This window comes from Oreochromis niloticus, linkage group LG8 (assembly GCF_001858045.2).
Source record: "Oreochromis niloticus isolate F11D_XX linkage group LG8, O_niloticus_UMD_NMBU, whole genome shotgun sequence".
Taxonomy (NCBI): Eukaryota; Metazoa; Chordata; class Actinopteri; order Cichliformes; family Cichlidae; genus Oreochromis; species Oreochromis niloticus.
Window position 1 is genome coordinate 154,615 of NC_031973.2, and position 25,756 is coordinate 180,370.

Sequence of the window (25,756 nt, forward strand, 5' to 3'; positions counted from 1 at the left end):
GGTCTTTATTTATATGAGGTTATGTATTTCTCCGTTTTGCAACACGTGGATGTGGTCCAAGTAAATGCAGAGCTCTGTTTCTGCTTCACAGATATCATTCTTAATTAAAATGATACGGATACAGCTCAAACAGGTCATCTCATTTTTTCTCCTTCACTTACCAGATTGACTAGTGGTCCTCCAGAGTTGCCATACTGCAAGAAAACAAACAAGCAAACAGATAACGTGAATTCAGAGAATATTATTAAAACAATTATTTAATGCGTTACCCATTGAAAGCTTCTAGGAGAAACTCTTGCAGCTCTTTTTCTGAGCTGAGCGGTTTCTGTCATATTTCAGACCTGCTCATAGAACAAACCGACTGGGTGTGCATCGGAGGTTGCTGAGGGTGGCCTCTTCCTATCCAGCAACGCTCCTATTGTAATGGTCATCAAAATGCATCCTTATTGACACATATTGAGGTGTCAAAATTCGTCATTAAGGGTGCAGGGGAGGTCTTCATATATCGTCTTTATGGGGGAAAGAGTTAAGAGAGACCTCATGGCTTTGGAAAGTGCACTTCCTCTAGTGGCCACTTGAGGCAACATTATCTGCCGTTTCTGAAGCACTCTGCAGCCTCGGGACTAGTGTTTCTTTCACTTTGACCATCATGTGAGGACAGGGGCTGGTCAAACTGTGAAACCATATCACAGATGATCCCTCACTCTGAAACATGGTATGACCAAGACTGTATGACAGCATGACCCAAAATGAATGACCGAGCCCATAAAGTCAGCAGTAACTGTATACAGAGGTCAGGCTCACGTGCCATTTTCCCATAGACTTCTATAGGACCAGAGATCCTTTGCAACTATCGCCATCTGGTGTCCCCCAGGTGGAATGCAGGATTTTAGGCACTTCCGCATTGGTAACAGTTAATTTCTTCCTTACATGTATAGTATATAAATATGTCTCCCTTTTTAAAATTATTCTAACACTTAAATTTGAATTATTAGAGGTGTTTTTCAGACGATCGTGGCTCAAGAGTTGGGAGTCCGTCTTGTAATCGGAAGGTTGCCGGTTCGAGCCCCGGCTTGGACAGTCTCGGTCGTTGTGTCCTTGGGCAAGACACTTCACCCGTCGCCTACTGGTGGTGGTCAGAGGGCCCGGTGGCGCCAGTGTCCAGCAGCCTCGCCTCTGTCAGTGCGCCCCAGGGTGGCTGTGGCTACAATGTAGCTTGCCATCACCAGTGTGTGTGTGAATGGGTGGATGACTGGATGTGTAAAGCGCTATACAAATACAGGCCATTTACCATTTACTTGATAAGACCCACACACCTTGTCCCTCCACTTACATTGATGATGGCGTCAGTCTGGATGTAATCCATGTCTGAGTTGCGCAGGCCAAGCTCCTTGCCTCCCCTTTGGGTGGTGCTGACGATGCCGGTGGTGACGGTGTTCTGCAGGGAGAACGGGCTGCCTATCGCGACCACAAACTCGCCGGGACGAAGGTCTGCCGAGCGACCGAGCAGCAGCACCGGCAGCTTCATCTGCTCCAACAAAGAGGAGAGACGGACAGGACGCAGAGTGAGACGCCACACATGCGAATCAGCTGATCGAACAGAAGGAAGAGGTTATTTCTGTGCTGGTCTTGGTGCACAAAGCTACATTAGATTTGTTTAAAGTCTCCTTTTGCATGTTTTTCTTCTAAATTGGGCAAAGAAAACAGAAAGTGAAACAAATGATCTGAGTTTTTCCTGGCTCAGAAGGGTGACAGCTTTGATCCTCTTACAGTAAAAATCACTCAGTGTCTTTCTTTGTTTGACAGAAATCTGCATTTTCCATTTCCTTGTTCTAATCGTTGGATTATCAGAAATGACTATTACGACTGACCCCATTTAACAAGAAGTAAACAGTTTCACTTCAAAGCTGCTGGACATGAGAAATGCCTCCATGTGGGAAAAACCTTGATGGTGCACCATGATCGAAGGAACAGCAGCCCAGTTACCGGACACACACACACACACACACACACACACACAGGTAAACAGCAGTTTATTCTCTTTAGGCCGGTGGAGACAGACGTGCGTTTCCTGTGGAGAGCTGACTCAGCTCTCTCACTCCGACGAAGCCTCCTCTTAACCCCAAAACCCAAACTCTTAAATACAAATCACCATTTCAGCCGTGCAGCCTCATTGCCCCTGAGGATCACCGCTCTCTTGCAGTTAAACCTCAGACTGTAACAAGTATTTAGTTATTCAGCCCTACAGTTACACAAACTGAGGTTCATTCAGTAGTTCTGAAAGTCCAAAACCTGGACTTTGACTAAGATGGCCAAGAGAAAAGGCAAAGTGTCGTCTTAAAGGAAAATATTAAATATTTCCAGACAGCTGTAACGTAATAGGAGCAGTACTCGTGGGGGTTCCACAAGGTTCAGTTTTGGGACCACTACTCATTTGCCTGTACATTAATGAGTTGCTTCACAGCTGTAAAGAGGCAGAGAATATGTGCTGAAAACACTACAAACACAGCACAATAAGGCACTGATCATGAAACACAATTCACTCAGCTTGTGTTAAATCATGAAAGATTCTGTTCCTGATCTTAATCTTTCTTTTAAAGAGTGACATGAGGTTCTGCTAAAACTGTCTTCCATAAAGGCAGGCTGGTGTTCATATTCAGTTTCCACATCATTTTCCATCATATTGATCGATTCCCACCAACATGTGGCAGTACTCCTAAAGAGTGACGCTGACTTGGCTCATGCTTTTTTGCCACATGTACAACTGCAAAGAATGAAAATAATAAAATAAATAAAATAATATTATCGAACTCACGCTGCCAAAAAAGTTAAATCACTCTGCTGTGTTATTACAGCACAAGTGTGATGTGATTTTTAGAGTTTGAACAAATTGCTGGGATGCAAATCAAGGCTGAAAATGAATCCAGCTGGACGCGTTTGATTAAATCCAGCAGATTTATATTTGTACTGTTTGCACGGCGGCAGGTTGCACTTCTGATTAGCCGGCTCCTAAATTGGAGTTTTTCCATCCTCGTTACTGCAGTTTAGTAAAAGAAAAGCTGAGTGCCCCTTTCTGCTACTGGAAATGCAAAGTTTATTTTACCAGTGAAGGTGAACTGTTTGGACTTTTATGAGTAATAATTGGTTTAAATGCACTTTAATAAATTTTTATTACTCCCTGACTTACTCAGTATCGCTCTCTCCTCCTCTGTTTGTCTTTTCATTAAATCCAGGAAACATTCAGACTGAGCACACACACACACACACACACACACACACACATTCTAAGGCTAAATATTCAATTCACTTTTATGTACATTGTGCCAAATCTCAACATCACAGTGAAACACTCGGAAAAAAACAAGGAAAATGACACTTAGGTGTTTGACCTTAATGTTACAAGACTAATATGTGGGACACCACCTCCTTACACTATGAACGTCTTCATATTGATAAAAGGAAAAAAAGGGTGGTCTCTTTCCATCTTTGGCATACTCGCTATTCAAAAACTGCAATACAATGTTGGCATCTCATGCACAGAGTCGCACTGCTGCAAACACTACTCACACTCCCCCAGAGGAGATGCTGGGCTGATCTCAACAGGCGATGACTTAATGTCCAAAAGAACGACTGATTTTAACCCAGTTCCAACTGCTTGACTCACACTGACCACCCAGAACATTTTTCCCCTGAACTTCTAACCTTTAGAGCTTCTTCTCCATCCTTAAAGTTTATTTTTTACATAAAGGTCGTCATTGACCTGGAGACTACATCCCTCTTATATATAGTTTATCTGATATGGAGAGCCATACAGCCTTGCAGACTGACGCCACAAGCTTCATTCCTGGGGGAACTCCTCTTCTTTCCATGCACATAATTCTTATCTAGAGGCATGCAGTTGGTTTTAAGATATGCTGATATCACCTAAAGCTCAACACGGGTTTTACTGAGAATTTGTCTTCTGAGGCGAAGGCATGTCAGCACTGTGGTGATGCCAAGTGGGATCTGGGTTTAACCTTATCTGACAAACTGTTGTCCTCTGCAAATATCACAGCAGAGACCTCTTGTGCTTGTGTGGTGCTCCTGTAGCACATCCGAGCCAAAATCAAACCGTAAAACAACCCAAACCTCACCATCAAACTGCAAGGCCGATATTCTGCTGGAGAAGAAGGACGTCACTGAGTCACAAGGTACCTGAAAACATAATTTTTCTGCCTATAAAAATATTTATATATAGACTGAAAAATAAAAAATCTAAACTTTAAAAATGGCTATTAAAGACAGTGTAGCTTCATGTTGTTCATTGACTCGGTGTTCAATTCCCACCTTCTTCAATGCATTTAAAATCCTAAGAACCTTTGGCTCCAGCCCGCAGCAGTCTGGAGGTTGGCTGACCCTCCGTGAACCGCCCGCTGGCCCACTTCACGCCGTCCTACTAACCTACTTCAGCCACAGATGTGACGTGGAACAGAAAAACTGAGACATAAAGCAGTCATGATGTTCGGACCCAACTTTCATCAACACCACACTTCACCAAGCATGACAAATGTCTGTTTCTCTGTAAGTGTGTGTGTGTGTGGTTTGTTTTGCCTGCTGCTGACAGACACATGTGTTGCCAATTTCCTCCGTTAAGTAACAAGCCTGAAGGCTCTGACCCACTTTTGCTTAAGGTTTTGTAAGCGAAAGAGTGACACAGAAAAACTCTGAAGGGAGAGAGTGAAGGAGGGACAAGGTGAGGAGGAGGGCAGAAAGGAATGAAGGGCAGATGAAATGAAGCAAAAAACAGAAAGGATGGAAGCAGATGTAACAGATGTGGAGGCATCTCAGCTCGAGCAGAAACTGGGCGTGCAGTGAAAGCTCGCCCGAAAGCACAGGTATGCTCGACACATCTGTACATGACTGCCGCCCGGGCCCGTGGATGCTGCGGTCTGGATGAGTCATGGCAGGTGATGAAACAAAATAAAATGTGAAACCTGAAACAGAAGCCAAGTGTGAGATCGAAATCTGTTCTTAATTTCAGTCTCCCTGCACTCTGCTCACCCAGATCAGTGAAGGCACACCGTGCTTGAAATGAGCTTGAAAAGTGTATAAATTCTATAAAATACCAAATTTTGCACAAATCAAATTATTTAAATCATCAAAAAATTCTTAGTAACAGATGTAAAAATATCATTTACTGTTACAGACTTTAAGTCAGATGTTGTTTTACTCTATTATTTGTTAATGTTCACAGTATTTGTATTGTAAAACTGTTATTGTGCTTTTGTATGAATGCATTTCATATGAATGCAAGAGCACACCCTTTTCACATTCTTTTTAGTTGAATCTATGAAAAATGCCAGACATAACACCGTTAAGTTGTATTTTGGCGTCAAGAAGGTGATTCACAAAGTGCTATTAGCCAAAAATGTAGCATTTCTTGGCACGGGGTGCAGTGTGCTCTTAAAAAAGTTGAAGAAACTGGACAAGTGAGGACAAAAGAAGAATTGCCAGGCCTGGAAAAAAATGTACAGCAGATGAACAGTATCTGAATGTCACGACGTTAAGAAATAAGAAAAAAATCCAGCAAAGACCTGACACGTCTGGAGCTCCCGCTGATCGATCTGCTGTTCACTGAAGTCTGATCAGAGTGATCTCATGTTTTTGGTTCAAATCATCACAGAGGAGGCCACGAGAGAGGTACAACAGTGTCTACAGCCAACTGTAAAACAGGAAGCGCTGTCATTGTTTGCATCTCAGCCAGTGGAGCTGATCTTGCAAAAATTAATGGAAAAGTTGGAAAAGTATGGTCAAAGGATCTGATTGACAACAGACCTCAGTGTGGGATCATCTCGACAGCTGACATGACCGAAATAGGAATAAACAAAGTGACGACTGGATTTCTCAACACAACCTGATATTTAAACTTCTCAGTATTTATGCTTTAAAGGTACGTTTTGTAAAAGCTCTCTGAAAAATGCAGTGAACACCACAGGGTGGCAGTGGAAAAATTCAGTGTAGTTGTTCACTTATTTCCTTTTCTTTGCTGTTTGAAACTAACGTGCATTTAAACCGGTGACCCAAATACCTGAAAACATAAACAACAGAATGCTAAAATAATGAATTCCAACAGGAATCTGTGGGCATTATTCCAATGAGGTCAGTCCCCATAAACAAACACACACACTAACTCACTCGCTGTCAAACATATACAGACATAAACAATGTGAGTCAGGTTATGAAAGGATTCGTTCAGCTGTTCTAATCAGACCTTTAAACCACAAACAGCTCGAAACATCTGAAGCCACCATCCAACGCACCGCCCGCCGAGCTCCGCCCACCAGGAAAATGACCGTGTTCACCCCTCTGTGGTTTTTAGGATGACGGCGCGCTGTCCGGGGCGAGATTACAAAGTCAGCGGGCCGGGGTCGGTATTAATTTAAGAGACGGCGACACAGCAGAGAGCGAGACGAACCACAACAAGCAAGACAGCAGCGGTTCGGTTCATCCCTCTAATCCTCTGCTGGCATCATCAACCCTCTCCTTTTCATTATCCGTCACTGCTTCTTCTGCTTTTCGTGTGTTGCTCAGTCTTTAAAGAGGATCTGCTCTGTTTTTCCTCATTTTCTGTCACAAATGACAGAAATCTTCTGCAACAGTGGTGGATGGACAAAGTTTCCAAAAATAATTCCTGTAAACCAGAATTTCAGACTCCTCGAAACACTAAACAGTTTTTCTACTGTTGGCTAACATGGTCATCTCAGGCACATCAGTCCCACCCACCAGCTGTTCAAACTTTCTGCTTATGAGGGGCAACCAATCAGAGGAAAGTGGACTGAAGTCAAAGACATCTAAAATAAGCAGAATACGAACGAGTGGCTGCTCCGGGTAGATAAAGAAGGATTATTTCAAACTGTGAATCATGCAAAGCTACTGTAGTGGAGTCATGAGCAAAAATAAGCTGGAAATGAGCAGAATCAGTCCCTGTTAAGAAAACTATTGTTGTTGTGTATGAAGAAATGGACCAGAGAATTTAAATAAGTAAAGACCTTCGAACGTTAGAGAAGCCCAACAATTAGACGAGCCCCGATCAGCAACGGCGATGGTGGGCAGGAAGAAGTCCTTTGTAAGCCCTCTACTGACTGAGACCACCCTGCCTCTTACTCTGATAAAAGTTCATACAACATGTCACAGTATGAAAAGTGTAGCTGAAGTATAAATATGACTAATGGAGCAATTTGACCCAGTTTGTCTCAGCGCCCTGACATCTCACGAACACGTAAAACAAATAAAACATCATCTTTTCCTTGTTTTCTCCTTTTGTCTCTCACTCCTCTCATCTCTCACTCTCTCTTGTCTTTCATGCAGGGCACAGACAGACCTTTCAACTGTTGAATTAAACAAACAGAGCAGAGATTTGCCAACTTTCTGAGGAATTCACCGAGGGGATAAAGCCTGTGAAGGAAAAATAACACCAGAGAATTCAAACTTCGTAATTAATGACATGAAGCAATGGTGTCAGCAGAATTCCTGCAGATCTCTGTAACCCTCTCTCACATTAACTCCTTATTATCACCACTTCATCTGATGTATCTTATATGCTAAGCTTGGAGTGTTTGCAGTGGCGCTGTCGGTGCCATGTTATTAACAGAACAGATCAAATCTGCCTTCGGCCTTCAGACGTCCTGGCCTGTTAAAGCTGATCAGATCATTTCCCGTAAGCTGCTCGTGGGCACGTGTCAGGGAAAATAATCAGTGTTGGACTGAGGTGGAATATCACCGCGAGGCTTCATTAAAAACAACACCCAGTAGCTCCTGTCTGCACATGCTTCCATGATGCATACCTGAGAGGCAACACAGGTCAGCACTGGTGACTGATTCTTATAAAACAATATAAACTTAAGATTCAAATGCAAATCTGTCTCCACTGAGCTGAAACCTGAACGTTTCTGGATTCTTCTGCACGCCACTCGATATTTTTCTGATCAGATTTATCAGTAAAAACAAGCTGACAAAGCCTCTGATGTTCATTTCCAGCTCACTGCTTCACTAGACACGAACCCCGCTCGCTCAAAGACACAACCACTCACTGCCCGACACACACACACACACACACACACACACACACACACACACACACACAGACCAGTTTGCAGAGGATGTCGCGGTTACATCATTGCAGGTGCACGCACATTCTGGTAGCAGAAGGATGGGAAAGAACAGGAGAGACCCGGGGAAAAGTCAAAAAAAAGTTTGTGCTCCTGGAAATCAGATATGTTTAAAAAAAAGATGGTAATTTTCCGCAGTGCTTTAGCTGAAAATGCTCTGAGGAGAAACGTTTTGGGTGTTAGCAGTTTAACTGGACCTCATATGAACATTTTTAACTTGAATAATAAGCGTTCGTGTTAATTATGATAAATTAGACAGCACTGTACACTCACCCATTGCACCAAAAAATCAATCAGCAAATCAAATATTAAAACATCATCCAAGAGTTTCGATTGCTGTTAGTTTTTCCTCTTTTTATAGACACTGGGTTTTCCCACACGGCATACCAAGGTGCTGAAGCAATACCACAGAAATCAGTGCGAAAACCTGGAAATGAGTTTCCTGTTCCCTCGAGTCAGCTTTTTTTCTGGGTTTTTGATTAGGTGCCTAAAATAAGCTTTGTGGTTAACACGAGCTTTAGACATACTCATGTTCTGTTCTAGAACATAAAACACCTGAGTAAGACATTATCGGGGGACGTTCAGCATCATCACAGCGCTCACGGGAGCTTAGTGGTGATGCTGAAATCATGCACTGATGGTGTTTGTTTGCAGGCAGCTAGAAATGCATTTACAAGTCAAAAAACTTCAAATTTGTATCAGTTTCTGGAGATGATGAAGTTTGTGTTGTTGGGGTAAGAAGCATTTTTGTCCTGACATGGAAAAGAATGTAGTGGACGATCAGACATGAGCATAAAAGGAAGTGAACAAAGCCTCCGTCTCTCTGTGTCCTGCTTTCATCCAACCTCCTCTGATAGTCAGGACACTTATCGCTCATCAACATGCAGCTACACGTCTGACTGCTTTGTCTGCTGCAATTACATGGTTTCACACCGACGCACACTGTGAACACACATCTGGGCGGTCAGAGGTCAGTTTAAGGACATTTTAGAGGTTTGTCCTTGTGAGACACAGTAGCTTAGATTGCCTACATATCATATAACCATGTTTCCAATGAATGCAATGGGTTGCAAATAATATAAACTGTTTTAATTTGAATAACATAAGACAAAATATCAAATGCTGTAAATGTCAAATTGTATAATGATCTGGCGTTGGATGCATGCCAAATACTCCAAAAAATGTTGGAAAAGATGCAACAAAAACCCAGAAGACAACTCCAACCACTCAGGTCAATTAATATCATGTCTGTGTGGAAAAAGGATCCGGAGAGGTCGAGTCTTTCAGAAGGAAAAGATAGCGAGGGGAAATTTTTAACAATTTAAGGAAAAAATTCATGGATTTTATCATAACGTCATTCAGAAATTCTGCAAACACTTCAGAAAACTAAAGTCAGTGAATGCAGCTCATCGCTGCAAACTCGCATGAACTTCAAACCTCAGACCGAGAGGAAAATCGCCCTCTGCTAAATAGAGGAGACAGCACACACTTTTGGGTGAGTGTTCCTGCACAGAGCATTAGCTTACTCATCTGTGATGGAGTCATTAACGCTGAACAAAAATTTGGCAAACTGTGAGATTAAAAACTAGGAAGCTCAAAGCAGGCCCAGTTTGACATCTGAATTTCTGTGCAGTGCTGAAGGCAGGATGAGAGGTTGATAGCATTGCCTAATGTGAACATTTTCTTTGTGATAAGTGAGCTGTGAATAAAAATAAATAAATAAAATCTCTGATTTTCTTGCATGCCGTGCCAAACAGCTATCACTTCAAGCCTTTGTACTTCTTTAATGAAAGCAGATGGAACCAGATAAGCGTTGCTGTCAGAGTGTAACACAAGGGGAAAGGGTGGAGATGGATGGGTGGAGGGCTGAAAGTGATTTGCACAGAAGTACAAATGCCTTATGGTTTCTGTGTGCATGTAAACCAAAAACCGCTAATGCTCAGCAATTTGTGGATTCCGACACAATTTCACCTTCCGAAGCTCCAGTTACACCTCGTCGACGGCCAAACACGCCACTTGAAGCCACCGCCGTCTCCTTCTGACAGGCAAAACGTGACGTCACATCCTACAGCGATGGTGTCTCTGTGTGAAGCTTTATCACTAAGTGTGAAGAACTGGAACACGTAACTGGATTCAGGGTTTTTTCTGGGAATAAAGTGAGTCCAATCATGTCTCACTCTGAAAGCTGCAAAGCTGAAACGCCAGAATAAACTGGTGAAACCTCTGAGTACTCAAAAGGGTTTACACTACCCTGCTTAATTTCATGAGATTTCGTGGTTAAGCTCTAAATCGTGTCACATTCAGCAGCCCTCAAATCTGGAAATCAGTTTGCAGTTTCTGCACTTCCTGTTCGCTCATCATAAAGTCAGCTGCACCATCAGTTTCAGGGTCCCAGTCATACTCGTGTTTAAAGCTTCCTAATACTTCCTGCATGCACCTGACCTTTGCAGGTCTAAACGTCCTAACAGAGCACAGAGCAGAGACCGTGTGCCAGCGGGACAAAGAAAAGGGCCGAGTTTGTTTTGGACTTTACATTCAGATTGATTCGCTTTGACTACAAGAAAGAAGTTGATGACTCTACAAGTGATTTCAAACCCACGGCCTGAGGACGTGAAGTCCCATTCCAGGGTTTTGCAACAATCTTGTCGTCTTTGGCTTCCTCTTGATTGTCTTCACCTGTGTCTAATTGTCAGTTAGACCTCAATGTGTATATACTGTATACTCTCAGTCACGGTGTCTGTTTAGTGCTGTTGTTCTCCCACATGTTCGTAATTTCACCTCTCCTTTATCAGGCTGTCGGGCATTAAGCTTTAATATTTAAAGTTTCTGAGCTCCCAGTGTGTTAGATTCTCACCTGATAAGGTAGGGGTAGGCAACTCCAGGCTTGGGGACGGTGTCCTGCACATTTTAGATGTATCCTTAATCCAACACAGCTGATTCATATAGTTAAATTACCTCCTCAACATATCTTGAAGTTCTCCAGAGGCCTGGGAATGAACTAATCATTTGATTCAGGTGTGTTGACCCAGGGCGAGATCTAAAACCTGCAGGACACCGGCCCTCGAGGCCTGGAGTTGCCAACCCCTGTGATAAGGTCTCTGGTTAGAGCAGGGAGCAGATTTTCGTGTGAGTGTGCTCAGCGACTGAAGCAGAAAGTCCGGCTTACCAGAGACTTTAATAAGTGATGTTGTGATACCCGTTATCTAAAACTGGGGTTTTTGGTTGAAAGCCTGAATATGAACTTCCTTTGTAGTCAGCCCCTTATGTTTGTTTGAAATCTATTGGTGTGTGTTTATTATGTTACTGTGGACTTTTCTTCTTTGGTATTAGTGATTAGTAGTGCAATAATAATTCAATCTCCAAATGCATAAACACGTGGATTCTGTGTTTTTGATATTGTGAAAACGGCGTGTGGCTCAGAGCTTGTATAACGCGCCCTGTTTGCTTTCATAAGTACAGCTGGACTTGATTTCCTTCAATTCATTTCCTGTTTTCTCACATTTTCTGAGCCCCTAGAACTGCTACAGTAATTCTTTTATAACTCCTGTGTGTGCCGACTCTTACAGAGTCTTGTGGTATCTAAATTTTATGGCTTTTTTTCTTCTTGTTTTCAGTGTTATGAAAGCAGTCCAGATCACAGTTGCATAAAACACTGTGTTTGCTTTATGCAACTCAGTACAGCTGGATGTCATTAGCCTTAATTTTTTTTCTTATTCTATTTATAGATGAACGACTTTAACTACCTGTCTTTAAACACAAACACTGACTGAAAAGGCTGCACATCTGTCCTGTTTTCACTTTAGTATCAAATCTGAAACTTCAGGTTTTAATACATGAATTTGACCTCTGAATACAGACTTCTGCACAGGATGTAGCAGCTCTGACTGTCTGGACAAAATGGGACGCACCCACCCTTTCATTCTAAAAATGTCGTCCCATTACATAAATGTCGGTAAAAACCTCTCTTCCTGGCTTGAATCTGGCCGCCTGGTCATCCCAGAGAAAAAACAAAGAGTGTGAGAAAGCAAAAACTCAAGTGACCCCAAACCAAATCGCTCCGTTTGTCTCCACCTGCTCCACACATGCCCACTCTCATGACTCATCACTTTATTTTGCCCCAAAATGATCTTTCGGAGCCAAAATCTTAAAATCTTAAAACAGAAAATACAGAAAACACAAAAGAAAAAAAGGTGGAAAATTAAGATGCAAAAGTAAATTTTCCAGCTAACTCGCTCGGTTCGCTTTCTCTGCTCCAACAACTACGAACTTTTGAGATGGAGCTGACGTGAAGATGAAAAAAGAGCAAAAAGAAAATAAATAGGAGCGTCCTGGCTCTCCAGGCGTCTATCTGCTTACCGGTGTATCGATCTTGATCAGAGCGATGTCTGCCTTCTCATCGATGTCTTTGATCTTGGCATCATATGTGGCTCCGCTCTTCAGCTCCACCTGGAGGAAATTAAAAAATCTGATCAGAACTCAATGTCCTGATCCAAAATGGTCATGAACTGTAAATAAAAGATGGACAAGGCCACCAGGATGTTGCAATTTGTTAACAAAGTCCTGTTTTTAAAGCTGTGAGTATTTTTGGCCATCAGTGTCGTTGCTTGTTGTAACCAGATGATGACCGAGGAGCTGACTTTGACACCTGGGGATCCTGCATGCCCATGTGGCACCACATTAAATGGGATTAAAACTTACAGAAATATATTAGGTTGTGTTCAATAGGACGAGAAAATAATGGCTACAGACTATAAAGCGTTTATAGCCAAAGACATTGCCCGTTTTACGACAGTTTCACACTGGCTTCACTTAGTACAGTAGAATCAAAAGCTACTTCCATCTTTTATTTACAGTCCATGCGTCCACGGCATCCACCTCATCTCATGATGATGATGTTTAAACCAGCATAGATGGATTTCAGGCCATAATCCACAAACCTTCTACATATCCAACACAAATGAAGCTACACAATTCTGCCTGCAGGTCTGCAAGCTTATTTGCAACCCACCCAACCCCAGCTTGTTCTTTTCATGCTGTTTTTGACTTTTTTAGTCTCATATGTTGTCACTGACACTTCTCTCTATTGGTCCTGACTATATGGCAGGTTGTGCAGGCACTGCATCTTACAAGATAAGGATTGTAGCTTAAGTGAGTTCAGTTAGTTTTCATATATGGCTGTTTCAAGTCATAAAGTAATGATGTGAACACATCTCTATACATTTTTAACATAATGGCTAGTAAAATAGGATGTTGTGAAGACGTTTCCAACAGTTTGCGTACCTTCACTCTCTGCTTGTTGGCCACCACATGGGCATTGGTAACGATGAGTCCGTCCTCTGACACAACGAACCCGGAGCCGCTGGCTACGGGCACCTCCCGCTTGGAAAACATCATCCTGAGAAGAGAGAGGGAGAGAGGAAGGGCTTGGCTCTGACTTCTGATCTCAAACAACATCACGAGGGCATGATCAATTCATGGATCGATCACTAAAGAGCAGGCTTTAATATAAGGGTATAAAGAGGTATTTTAAACTGTATTTAAGAAAAACCAAGTCTAAAGTTCTGCTAGTAGCTTTAACATTTACTCTTCAGCATGGAAAGAAAAGACCATGTGTCATTAGTTTTAAGATATTTGTCTATAAAGTAAAATGTTGACAACAAATGAGCTTTGACTCAGTGAGAGGACCCAACAATGTCTCGATTCATTGTTTCTGGAACATAAACATCACCGAACAATGTACTCCAATCTATTCAACTATAGTTATTTTCTGTTAAAGCCACAGAAGATAGGTCCAAGGATCATTAAAATCATTAAGACAGCATCCATGAAACTCACATCACATTTCACTGTGACTAAAAGTGGTGAACCTACCAAAACCAAACAAATGCTGATCATTCTAGAAAAGAACTGTTAGTTAAAACCCCAAAGAACTCATCACATTATGATTGTTTTCTTAAATTTGATTTAACCAGGAAAAGAAAATTCTGCTTTCTGAGACTGTCCCGGTAACAACAGGCCAGGTTAACCCAGCGTTTTTTCATTGGCCAAAGAAACTCGAGCTCCTGGAGAAAATCCAGGCAAGCAACCACTGAGGCAATGCGTTGCCTAAACTGACAATTAAGAACTTTATAAAGGCTCCCATCCATATTTTAATGGTTTACAGATGTCTGGATCACTCTTACTTGCGATACAGTTCAATATGAACTACAGCAGGCGCGATCTTCTCCACCACATCAGCGATGAAGTTGTACTTGTAGCGAAGACTGTCGGGGTTCTGCTGACCTGAAGGGAGTAAAACACAGTGTCACTGTATCGTACCACACACACACGCGCGCACACACACACACACACACACAGTAATCCACCATGAGCACTCTGAAACCGCAGTCAAAGTGATTGCGATCAGCAGCTGCCGCAGCTGCAGGGGGGCACTGTAAATCTGTGGTCTTAAATAAAGATCTGGTGGATTTTGGCCGACCGCAGTCACAGAGGAGATAAGAGGCTGGATAAGAAAATCGAAATGTTGCAAACAATCATCATCTAGTATCAGTCAGACTTTCAGCTTCAGTGTGGTGACTGCACGCGGTTCAGGAGACCCAAACCGTAGCCGCTGTGTTAAACCACATCCAGATGTGGAGTGCAGTCTATATGAAGAGCACGTACGCAAGCAGCTGCAGCCTGTCTGCTGCTCCCACTGATGCTTAGAAAACAAAGGAAATGACTCAGCGCCTCAGAAGATGCGGAGGTATCAGGGGAAGGAGGCGGAGCTATTCCTGCATAACTGTCACCGTCGCCTTACATAACCCCCTCCTGGTTCCACCCAGAGGTGCTGCAACATCTGGAAGCTGGCCGGCCCGGCTCAGATCTGCCGGGGCCAGTTTTCAGACAGCCTCTGTCATCTGTGTGTGTCGTAAACATGATTCCTCAGAGCGGTGTGACATAAAAGCAGCTGTTAAACAGCAGTGCTTACAGACCAGTCACCATTCAAACTTCACTTGTGTGACCATTAAACAAACTAGAGAGAGCTTTCTTTTTTTAGTGAGGAGACATGGAGCTCCTGCATAGACATCTACAGGTGAACTCGGTAATGCCAAAGATGGTGACCAAAAATATTAGCCAGTGACGTGGATGCACTGACAGGTTCATGAAAGTTTCAGCCCTGTGGCATGCAGTCTCGTTATCGTACTGCTGTTAAAGAAGCTGTGAAGTGAAATCACATGCATGCACTAAAGAATTACAGCTTATGGGGAAAAAAAGATTTTATTGGATGGATGGATGGAAGGTAGGACGGGTGGATGGACGGACCGGTTGATGGATGGATGGCTTAATGGGTGGATGGATGGATGGATGGATTAATGAGTGGATGGATGGATGGATGGATGGATGGATGGATGGATGGACGGATGGATGGGTGGACCTACACCAATGCTGTCTTTAAAAAAGGGCAGAGTTGGCTTTTCCTACTGAGGCGGCTCAGGTCCTTCAATGTTGGTAGGAAAATGCTGACCATTTTTCTATCACTTGGTGTTGGAGAGCGTCGTGTTCTTTGCAGCTGTGTGCTGGGGAAGTGGGGTGAAGACAGCTGATGCCAACAGGCTGAACAAACTGAATAAAAAGGCTGGTTCTGTCCTGGGTGTCAGACTTGAGAACCTGGAGGAGGTGTCTGAGAGGAGAATGCTAAAAAAGCTTCTTTCTATCATGGACAACCCCTGTGACCCCATGCACGCCTCCATGATGGACCATCGGAGCAAACGCAGCAAAAGACTCATTGCCCCGAAATGCAGAACTGACCGCCACAGTAAATCCTTTGTGCCCGTGGCAATAAGACTGTATAACTCTTCCTCACTCTGTAGGTGATTTTCCTGAGACTATTACCAATGTTATTCTGTTCCTTTTCAGACCGTGCAATATTACCCAACTGTACCTTATTGAATATTTGTTTCATCTCCCCATCATACGCTGCTACTCCCTTTATTCTATTGCACAATACTATGTCACTTTCTAGAATCGCCTGCACTGATAGTTAAGTTATTTATTCTCCAGGATACAGTCATTTATATTACTTCGTTAGAGTTATTTGATACTATGTCTTGCACTATCCTACTACTGTATATTACTGTATACTACTATTCTTGTTGTATATATTGTATATCTTATTCACCTGTTCCTCTGTCTCTCCTGCTGCTTTGAGCATGTACATGGCAAAAGAATTTCCCTCGGGATAAATAAAGTTATTCTTATTCTTATTCATGGACAGATGGATGGGCCGAATTACGGACGGGTGGATGGATGGATGGACAGGTGGATGGATGAGTGGATGGATGGATGGATGGATGGATGGATGGATGGACCAAAGGACAAACGGGTGGATGAATGGATGGATGGATGGATGGATGGATGGATGGATTGAGGACAAACAGATGGATGGATGGATGGATGGATGGATGGATGGATGGATGGATGGGCCGAAGGACAAACAGATGGATGGATGGATGGATGAACCGAAGGACAGATGGATGGATGGATGGATGAACCGAAGGACAAACGGATGGATGGATGGATGGATGAACCGAAGGACAAACGGATGGATGGACGGACGGGTGGATGGATGGATGGATGGATTTTTGTAAAGCTGCTTTGATCCACTTTAACTGGTAAATCCATACGTGTAATTTTTGACCACTGAAGTTAAAAAATGGATCTTCTTGTTGTCTCCGGCTCTTTTTAAGTGCTCCAGGTTTCTCTCAGAAGAGATGTTTGATTTCAAGTGCTTCCTTTAACTTGTGGCACCATCTTAGTAATAGGCCACTTCCCCCCACCATGTGGGGGGCTGCGGGCTGTGTGATTAAGTTAAAAGAGACTTTCACAATACTTTTTTCTTTTTTTTAGGTGGTGATTCATCTTTATTAGTGTTTAGTTGTGGTTTGCTCCATAAACTGATCAATTTCTCCACCATTAACCTCCTTGATGTTAATCGGGGCCTTTGAAGCGTCACATTCCCACCATCTAGCAGCTGTGTGAACAGACCCGAGTTCCTTTTGACATTTTTGAGCAAATCGTTGGAAAGTACTACACGAGACAGAGCAGAGCGACAGTGAAGGCATATCTCTGTTTGTCCTCAGGGTCACTGATCTCAGGATCATACTGTATCATATCTCAGCTGACTCCCTCCACATATTTCAGATGTCTGCAGATTTTATCTCCATGAATCATGAAGAATCCCCGACCTCATTCTTTATAGCGATCACCTCGCTGCACTTCATACCAGCTCTGCTGATAACGCTGATTTCACTTGGAAAAAAAGCCAAGAAACAACTTGTCCTTTGACCTCAAAATAGATGACTGTATTTGTAAATGAGCCTCTACAGCTGTAGTCGGCCATAATGAAACTGTTTATTGTGCATTTAAATGGCATTACTTTAAAATGAGGCTCTAAGGGTGGCTTTTATATTGTTAGTCTCCTGCTGCCTCCACTGCTCTACCCTCATGTTTCTCCTCTCGGGTTTCTTTTGGGAGGGACTAAAACTTGTGGAGCCATTTTGATGAAATGCAAACACCAAGAGGAGAAGGGCAATGAGGGACAGGTGAACTCAATCAGACACTAACGAGGGCAGGAAAGAGAACAAAGGAGGGAAGGAAACACTTTTTTCTTTTTTCAGGCAAACAATTTTTACTGCAGCTGTGCAAAAAAGCAATGAATGGACTCATTAAAGACGTTGACTCATGGCAAAGAAAACACAGTGGAAAACAGATCACTTTCTTGTGTGAAGCAGTCCCCACACAAATCCCAATTTTTTTAGGAAAAGAAGAAATGCTGTCAGCACAAACTATGGTGAAAGCTACCCCTAAGCTTTGAGGCTTTAGCTGGATTGAGGATGTCAACAGCCCTCAGCCCGACTGCATCATCTGTCAGAAGTTGGCTAATGCTAACATGGTGGGCACTTAAAAAACAAAGATCCCTTTTAAAAGGAACTTAGCTGATCAAAAAACCACTTAATCTCAACCAGAGGCAACAAGACTGTTTGGTGGAATGTGTGTCTTAAAACGTGATAAAGGTACAGTGTGTGCTTAAAACAATGAAGGTGCAATGCTATTTCCAGATGCTGCAGATGTGCCATAAAAAGTGTTAAAGAAGAAGAAAGACTATTTTGAAGCTGTTTATGGATACATGCACTTGGACACAACTCAGGTCTGAGGCTGTCACATTCTCACTTCTGTCCAGTGCAGGCTTGAGTCAGTCTGAGTCTGTGATGACTTTTCCTGAGGCTCGCCTTCAGCCTCTGCTGCAGCTGACCGTCTGTATGTGCTGATGTGGGTTTGGCTTGTCGGCTGTTTGGCTGCAGATTAGCGGTTTGCCAGCTGCTGCAGCTTTGAGGTGAACTGAATGGAGTCAGTCAGACGTGCAAAGAAACGCACTGCAGGTGTCGGTAACAGTGCTGCATGCCGTGAGGTCAACAGAGGTCATGTCCACACTGGCACAGTGAGCGACGCCGAAGCCGGCACACTGTAACCAATGCTCACATGTCAGCGACGCTGAATGGTCTGACAAGGAGAGCTTTCACTGCAGTTTCTGCTCACAAATGATGACAGAGTTTAAATGGATATGGCTGATGTTGTTCATTTAAGCCAACCCAGCCTCTGCAGTGATACCACTGCTCACGGCAGTATGCCAAAGTGTGCCGAGAGCTGGGTCTCCAGCTACGACCAGCGGTGTGCACCATGAATTTGTTCCCCGAGGTCAGATGATCAGAGTGGACTTCTGCTGTATAGTGCTGAGCTGTCCTTTGGAGAACACTCAGGGGAAATGTGAACAAGTAGTGGGCGATCCATAGAAGTGCCACTGAAAACAATCCAGAAGTGCACATGAAGATGACCTTGAGTGTTTTTAAAGCAGATAAGCTTGGACCTGTTCTTAGGAACCAGCCTTAAACCTGTGGTGCCCACAACCATCTATGTTTAGCAGCTACTAACAATTATTTTAGTCATTTCTTATCTATTGTGGTTTTTCTTAATTCATTCTATCTTTTGGTCAACGCGAGTAGTCTTTAAATGTGTTTTGTAAGTAAATTTGAGTCGAGCTGAGAAAAAACCAGAGCAGCTGGAAAGATCCCAGCAGGTGCAGAGAGAACAAAGATGGTCTTGCTATGAAGAGACGGTGTTTGCCACTGACCCACCGTGCTGCTGATATTGAAGACAAGTGCAGAATGAAACTTGCCAGAACTTAAAAATTATTTGGCTGAGCAAAGATAGCTACTGACACTGCTCTTTAAAATCAAGAGGCAGTGCAGATATGTGCTGTTTTTCCCCTCAGAAAGGTACAGGTGGTTACCTTGAGGTACAGTAATGAGCTTTAGTGGTTCATTTTTGTACACTGTACTTGCAGAGATAGAAATGTTCTTCTACTGCACCTCTAATTCTGAGTGTGACAAAGTCAGGACATATTTAAAGAGAGACTGTTTGCTATTCTCACATAGTTTGTAAAGCATGATGTCCATGTAACTTAATTAAAAACCGTAACTAATGCTTATTTATTGGCTATTGATTTTATATACGAGCAAGATTTGTTTGAAAATGAAACATATGGATGCATTTAATAGCTGTACCAAACTATTTTTAACCTGTTCCAGTTTTTTTTTTTTTTTAAGGGAGCTACATGTGCTGTTCTCAAACATCAAACAGTAGCCTGGTTTTCAGGCAGTGAGCCCTCCGGCTCCTGAAAGAAGGAGCTGAATCACCAAGCGACTGTGTTTTGTTGACTCTGTATCCAAGCCTGTCAATCTTGCAAACAGCCTGCAAGTCTGCACATGGAAGCAGTCAAAGACAAAAAAGGGAGAAAGACATTTTGATCCCCTCAAATCTGGGTTAAATATCTGTGTGACCTAGATCTGTGTCTGTTTAGGAAGTTATACAATTGACCAATCAGCTCCAAGAGATGAATCACCACAGACTCATTGTGGCATCGTCCAGATTTTTTTCCTAAACTCAAGTTCAAATCAAATCAAATGCAAAGAGGCGTTTTAGAGGTTTGGACATCCCTCTCAGTGAGTCAGGTCAGAGAAGTAATGGGGAAGGGAAGAGGTGAAGAAAGGGGACGGGAGAAAGACATTAGATGGATAAAAGTATAAAAAAAGAAAAGAAGACGCAGGAGGAGGAGGACGCTGACACTGACCTTGCTCGAGAAAGTCCACCCCACACAATCTGAATCAAACTGCATCAGCAAACTGCTGTATTTACAGCTGTAGCTTTGAAGGTTGTGTGGCTTCACTTCTTAAAATCCTTTCATGACTCTTTGAGTCTCACAGCACAACCTATTTGTTTTCATAGCACAGGGCAGTCACTCAGGACTTCCTGGCCTAATTTCAAGAAATTATGGCCTCGTTAAGATAACATTAGCCTGCGAGAGAGGGAGGGAGGCAGGTTTATGGGTGGAAACATGTTCCATGTCAGCGTTTTGGGCCGATCAGCAGATGTAAAATTGCCAGAGACACTGAGAAAGAGAGAAGGGTGCAGATGTAATGAGAGAGCAGTTTGCTATGACAGATGTCAGATAAATGCTTTAACTTATTAACCTAACTTACTATAATGCAGTTAAACTGTCTGCTGTTGTAACATGCAGCTACAAAAACTCAGTCTCATTCGTCACTAAGAGGTTTTCATTGGTGTCAAAGCACCACAGCCTGTAAATAAAAGATGGCCAGCTTCACATCACCCATTGGTTTTGGACCTGATTTTGAAGGCTCACTTTTAAATGTTTTGGCCTCCACCACGCTGTTTTTTTCTTCCTGCAAGACAGAATTGGCTGAACATGAACAAGAGGGCAGAAGTTATCAGCTACCAGTTAGATTAGCTTGTTTTCATAAATTGTACAGGTGCAACAGAGTGACACAAACTCGGATGGGCTGTAGCACACAGCAAGACTCAAACACGGTGGAGCGGTCCAGCTCACTAACTCCAATCAGGATAGGTCAGGCCTAGCAGATAGGAAGTGGCTACGATATGGCAGCACGCCTTTCTCTTCACTACAAACAAGTTTGCCGTCTCTTGTGACTTCTGCTTCTCAGAGGTAGGGGCTAAGCTTCAGGACCAAGGATACTGAGAGTTAAATGAAAGCATTTTATCTCTTACCCAAATGTTCAAAAAGAATCTCAAGCAGCCAGAATGATGTGGGTGACATTGTAGTGGCCACATCCATCTTTCCATCTTTTATATACAGACTGTGATTTTATCTATAGACATCTAACAAAAGTGCTTTTTTCCCATAAACCTCCAAAACACTTCCTGTTGTACCACCGCAGACATTTAGGTTTAGTAAACATGATTGTCTTCTGGGAGAAATCACTAATTACCTTGTTATCTGTAAGCTGTATAAACGGGGAAATATAGTGAAGTGTGTGTGTGTGTGTGTGTGGGGGGGTGGTCCACGCTGGAAATATGCTGTTTCTCCTATGAACACCTGTAAGGTCCTGGTAGAATTTTTCTTTAAAAATAGTTTTCTCATTTTCTTCAATACAAGCAGAGTTCACTGGGAGCGACATGTGGTGGTTTCTTCCAGTGGCTCAGTTTTTCAAAAGTTTCACTTGCAGCTCTGACTCAGAAAGGTGACGTCACAAGTCAAATTATTTATCGGGAGATCATTTAATGGTAAAGTTTGTGTGACTGCACGTGACAATCTTCTGCTGCTTTAGTTCTACTTTCTATGTGACAAACTACAATGTGGTATCTGGAGACCAAACCTGATGTTTACTAGACCACAGGCCACCAGGTTAATCAGACACTATATGTTGGAGGTTATGGTTTAATCTGCTGCTGGGAGGAGACGCAGATTCAGGGTTAACTCCAGTCTGTCTGAGTTCTAAGGATACATTCTTCACGCGATTTGGGTTCATTCTGGATGCTTGCCTGATGATTTTCTGCTGGGCGAGAGTTCAGTCTCAGACTCCTGCTGAGGTCATACAAGTTTAGAGCCAACACACACACACACACACACATCAGATATTCATTTCTTGTGGGGACAACTAATTGACATATTGCTTTCCCTAGCCCCTTACCCTAACCCTAACCATTAATAATGACTGCTTAACCCTTACCCTAAACCTCACCATAACATAACTGTAACCCTGACACTAAAACCACATTTTGAGTCTCAAAACTGCCTTGAAACTTGTGGGGACCAGGATTTTAGTCCAAACAAGTACAGTAAACTTCCAATTTTTGGTCCCCACAAAGATATGAATACACGCACGCACACACACTGCTGCCATATTTCAGGCTCTGTGTGTGCGCACCTAAACTTCCACAGTCCTGCTTCACCTTTTCTTTCTTCTTAAACTATAATCTCTGTCCTGCACGCGCACGCGCACTCACACATACCTTTCCCGCAGGTTCCCCTCTGGATGAAGATCACCGGCGGTTGCTGCAGCTTCATGGCCCGGTTGCTGACGCGCTTCAGCTCGCAGATGTTCCGGTACGAGACGCCGTCGCTGCCGCACACGGGTTCGGAGCTTTTGCACACGCACACGCCGGCGCTGCCCCTCCGCCGGACGGTGGCCGACACCTCCACGCCGTCGGTCACCACGCACTCCATCCCCTCGGCGCAATCGCGGTCTCCGGTGCCGCCGCACTGCTCGCCCTCGCCGGACGCGCACACCGGGCAGCAGTCGCAGCGGTCCAGCACGTCGCCGGCCAGGCAGTCCGCGGGGATGGGAGCGCACTGAGACTTGTCGCACTTCTCCGGGCAGCCGATGGCGAGGCGTTTGGCTCTCAGCGCCTCGGCCACCAGACTAGAGGAGGCGAACAGGGCCATTACGCACAGAACAATCCGGAGACTCATGATGGGACAGTCCGATAGAAACTCAGACCTGCAGTTAACTTTTACACGGAGTTCTGCTGTAAGAGTCTTAAAGTGTGCTCCGGGGCAGCGTGGAGCTCAGGGAACCTTCACCGGAGGACTGGCTGACGCAGTGTGGCGCTTCTCTCCCTGTGCCGGTTTATAAAAGCTGCAGGATAAACACAGGAGGCGATTGGTGGGCCTGAGTGACGTCTGTTAGGGAGGAGGAGGTGGAGGTGTATGTGACTGAAGGTGGGCACACACACATTTAGAAAATTTACATTGAATTGTGTTCAAAGCTGTCCCGAACTTCAAATTCTGCTATTTCAAATGCTGCACATTTAACTCCACGGATCTGATTTCAGAGCTGTGCAGCTATGATGTGACCAGCCTGTGAAACATGCTGCCACTGATTTAAGGGTTCATAAAAGGTTTATAAAGTATTTTAAACCAGCGGTCCCCAACCTTTTTTGCACCACGGACCGGTTTATGCCCGACAATATTTTCACGGACCGGCCTTTAAGGTGTCGCGGATAAATACAACAAAATAAAACTAGTACCGGTACCGAAAAAAAGAAGATTTATTCATAACACACGTGAAAAGACCCAGGAAAACCGAGTTAACGATAAAAACGATAACAAAATAACGCTGAAAACCGATAAAAACCCTGAAAACCATACATTTCACACCTGAGCCTCAACTCTCGCGCCCGGTACCAAACGACTCACGGACCGGTACCGGTCCGAGGCCCGGGGGTTGGGGACCGCTGTTTTAAACAATGCAAAAACAGATTACATCACATACACGGCCTGCACGCTGCTGACTTTTGGTGCTTTAAATAAATTTTGCTGTCAAATCTTCTTCTCTCTTTACCTTCAAATCATTGGCTCGAAGGCTGCCCCTGCCTGAGCCTGGGTCCTGCTGGAAGTCTTTTCCCTTTAAAAGGGAGTTCTTCCTCTCCACCATCGCAAAGAGCTGGGATCATGCAAATGCTGGGCTCTTCTGTCTGATAATCAAGTGTTTTACACAATATGACACAACTGCTGTGAACTGGAGTTTTATAAATAAAGTGAGGTGAAAGGTTAGATTTTTTTTTTAGTTCAACTCAGAAGTACTTAATAAATCTTAAAGTTTCTTCAACAACAGTAAAATTTACCATCAGATATGGTAGCGATGAGTCAGCAGATGGCTGCTCTCTGACAAACTGCCTGAAGATTTTTTTTTTTTTTGCAGAAAAATCTCCAGAAAATGATTTAGTTTATTTATTTATTTGTTTGTTTTTAAAAGAAAAATACATGTATGAAGTAGTACCAATATAAATGTGGATGACAACTGTTTTTATGGGCAAAAGAATAGATAGTTGTTATAAACTCCAGTGCTAAAACAAAGTGTACAGATGCTTTATAATTCCTCTTCTCATTCCTCTGCATGCGTTTTTGTTTTGTAATTGTATACTGCATTAGGCGCTGCTGCTGGGAGCCCTTTATCATTGACCTGCAGTCAGTTAATGCAACAGTAATTGATTTTTCTAGCAAAACAGAAAGAGATCAGCACTGTGACTGAAATGTTTGCCTGCTCGAACTGTCCAAATGTACCAGCAGCATTTGTTTTGCAGACATGTCCAAGAAAACTGTTGTTTTGCTGCTCTTTTTAAGAACAGATCCATTATGAGGGAGAGAATCAAGAAAACCATGAACTGAAATCTGTGGATTTGCAGAGATTGTGGTAGAAGTGAACCTTCCAAGGGAACAAATAAGCTTTCTTAAAACTTAGTTTAAAGCAAATTCAGCACTTTTTTGTAAGCAGGGTTTCAGATTTTGCTGCTGAGTCTATAAACACCTCTTTGTGTCCTGTGACCGCTGAAATTTAAGTGAATGTAAAAATAGCTGCCCAGTTAAGCTCCTGGCAGGATTTCAAGGTATCTGCTAAGTGGCAAGACTTTGGTGTGGAAGGACTTTGGTTAAACTCAGAGGCTGTTTGTATGTTGTTTGGTTCTTTTAAACATTTCCTGTAATCTCTCTTCAACCAGCTATAAATCTTATAAATTACACTGTGAAACAAGCAGAAATGAACAGATACAGTTACAGATGTTTGCTCTCTGAGTTCTCAAATCACATAAGCTCCATCAAAAAACACATTTCTCAGCTCCCTACGAGCCCGGTCTCCAATTTGTCAGGAACTTTGCTTCCTCTCTGCTCCGGTCTGCTCAGAAACTGCAGCAGTAACATCTGTGCAGAGGACAGCTGATACGTCACAGCTGGGTTGAAGCTTCGTTACGGAAACAATCAATTGTCCCGAACCTCTGAACGCTCAATGAAAAGCATTTCTCTGACATCATACGTGACATAATCTGATTAATGCATGCCAGTATTTGATGCTCTGGGAGACAAACAGATCTTTGGTTCCTCTGCAGGCGACAGTGCTGGAGGTGCTGAAACGCAGGCTGGTGTTTCAGTTCATGTTTATGAAACACATTTATGAAAATGAAACCCCAGTTTGAGTTTTGCTGTGAGGCTCAGAACAAACGCTTCCTCACTCAGCTCTTTGCTTCTTGTCTGCCTGGTAAATATTTGCACATAATTCCAGCACAATCGGCCCTGCATACGAGCGCGCAGCCTCTGCTGGGCTCGTTTCCTTCCCGTCAGACTCGACTCACTGCCGAGTCAGACCTCTCCAGCAGCTGCAGACTTATTGATGCAGGAGGAAGCCAAGGAAACCCACCCAGAGTCCGATCCCCGATGGGTGTGTGTGTATGTGTGTGTGCACTGCAGTGTGTCTGTT

The 25,756-nt window shown here is 43.3% G+C and overlaps 1 protein-coding gene across 1 annotated transcript in view; it reads right to left on the reverse strand.

Moving 5' to 3' along the window:
• htra1b (HtrA serine peptidase 1b) overlaps positions 1-23,128 on the reverse strand; it is a 30,693-nt gene extending 7,565 nt beyond the window's left edge. Inside the window, exons 1-6 of the mRNA XM_003449425.5 lie at positions 22,518-23,128; positions 14,330-14,429; positions 13,428-13,542; positions 12,504-12,593; positions 1,334-1,528; positions 162-194 (exon numbers count right to left, since the gene is read on the reverse strand). Coding sequence (XP_003449473.2) covers positions 162-194; positions 1,334-1,528; positions 12,504-12,593; positions 13,428-13,542; positions 14,330-14,429; positions 22,518-22,977 — 993 coding nt within the window. The 5' untranslated portion in view covers positions 22,978-23,128. The remainder of the gene's footprint in view (positions 1-161; positions 195-1,333; positions 1,529-12,503; positions 12,594-13,427; positions 13,543-14,329; positions 14,430-22,517) is intronic.
• Positions 23,129-25,756: the final 2,628 nt, after the last annotated feature.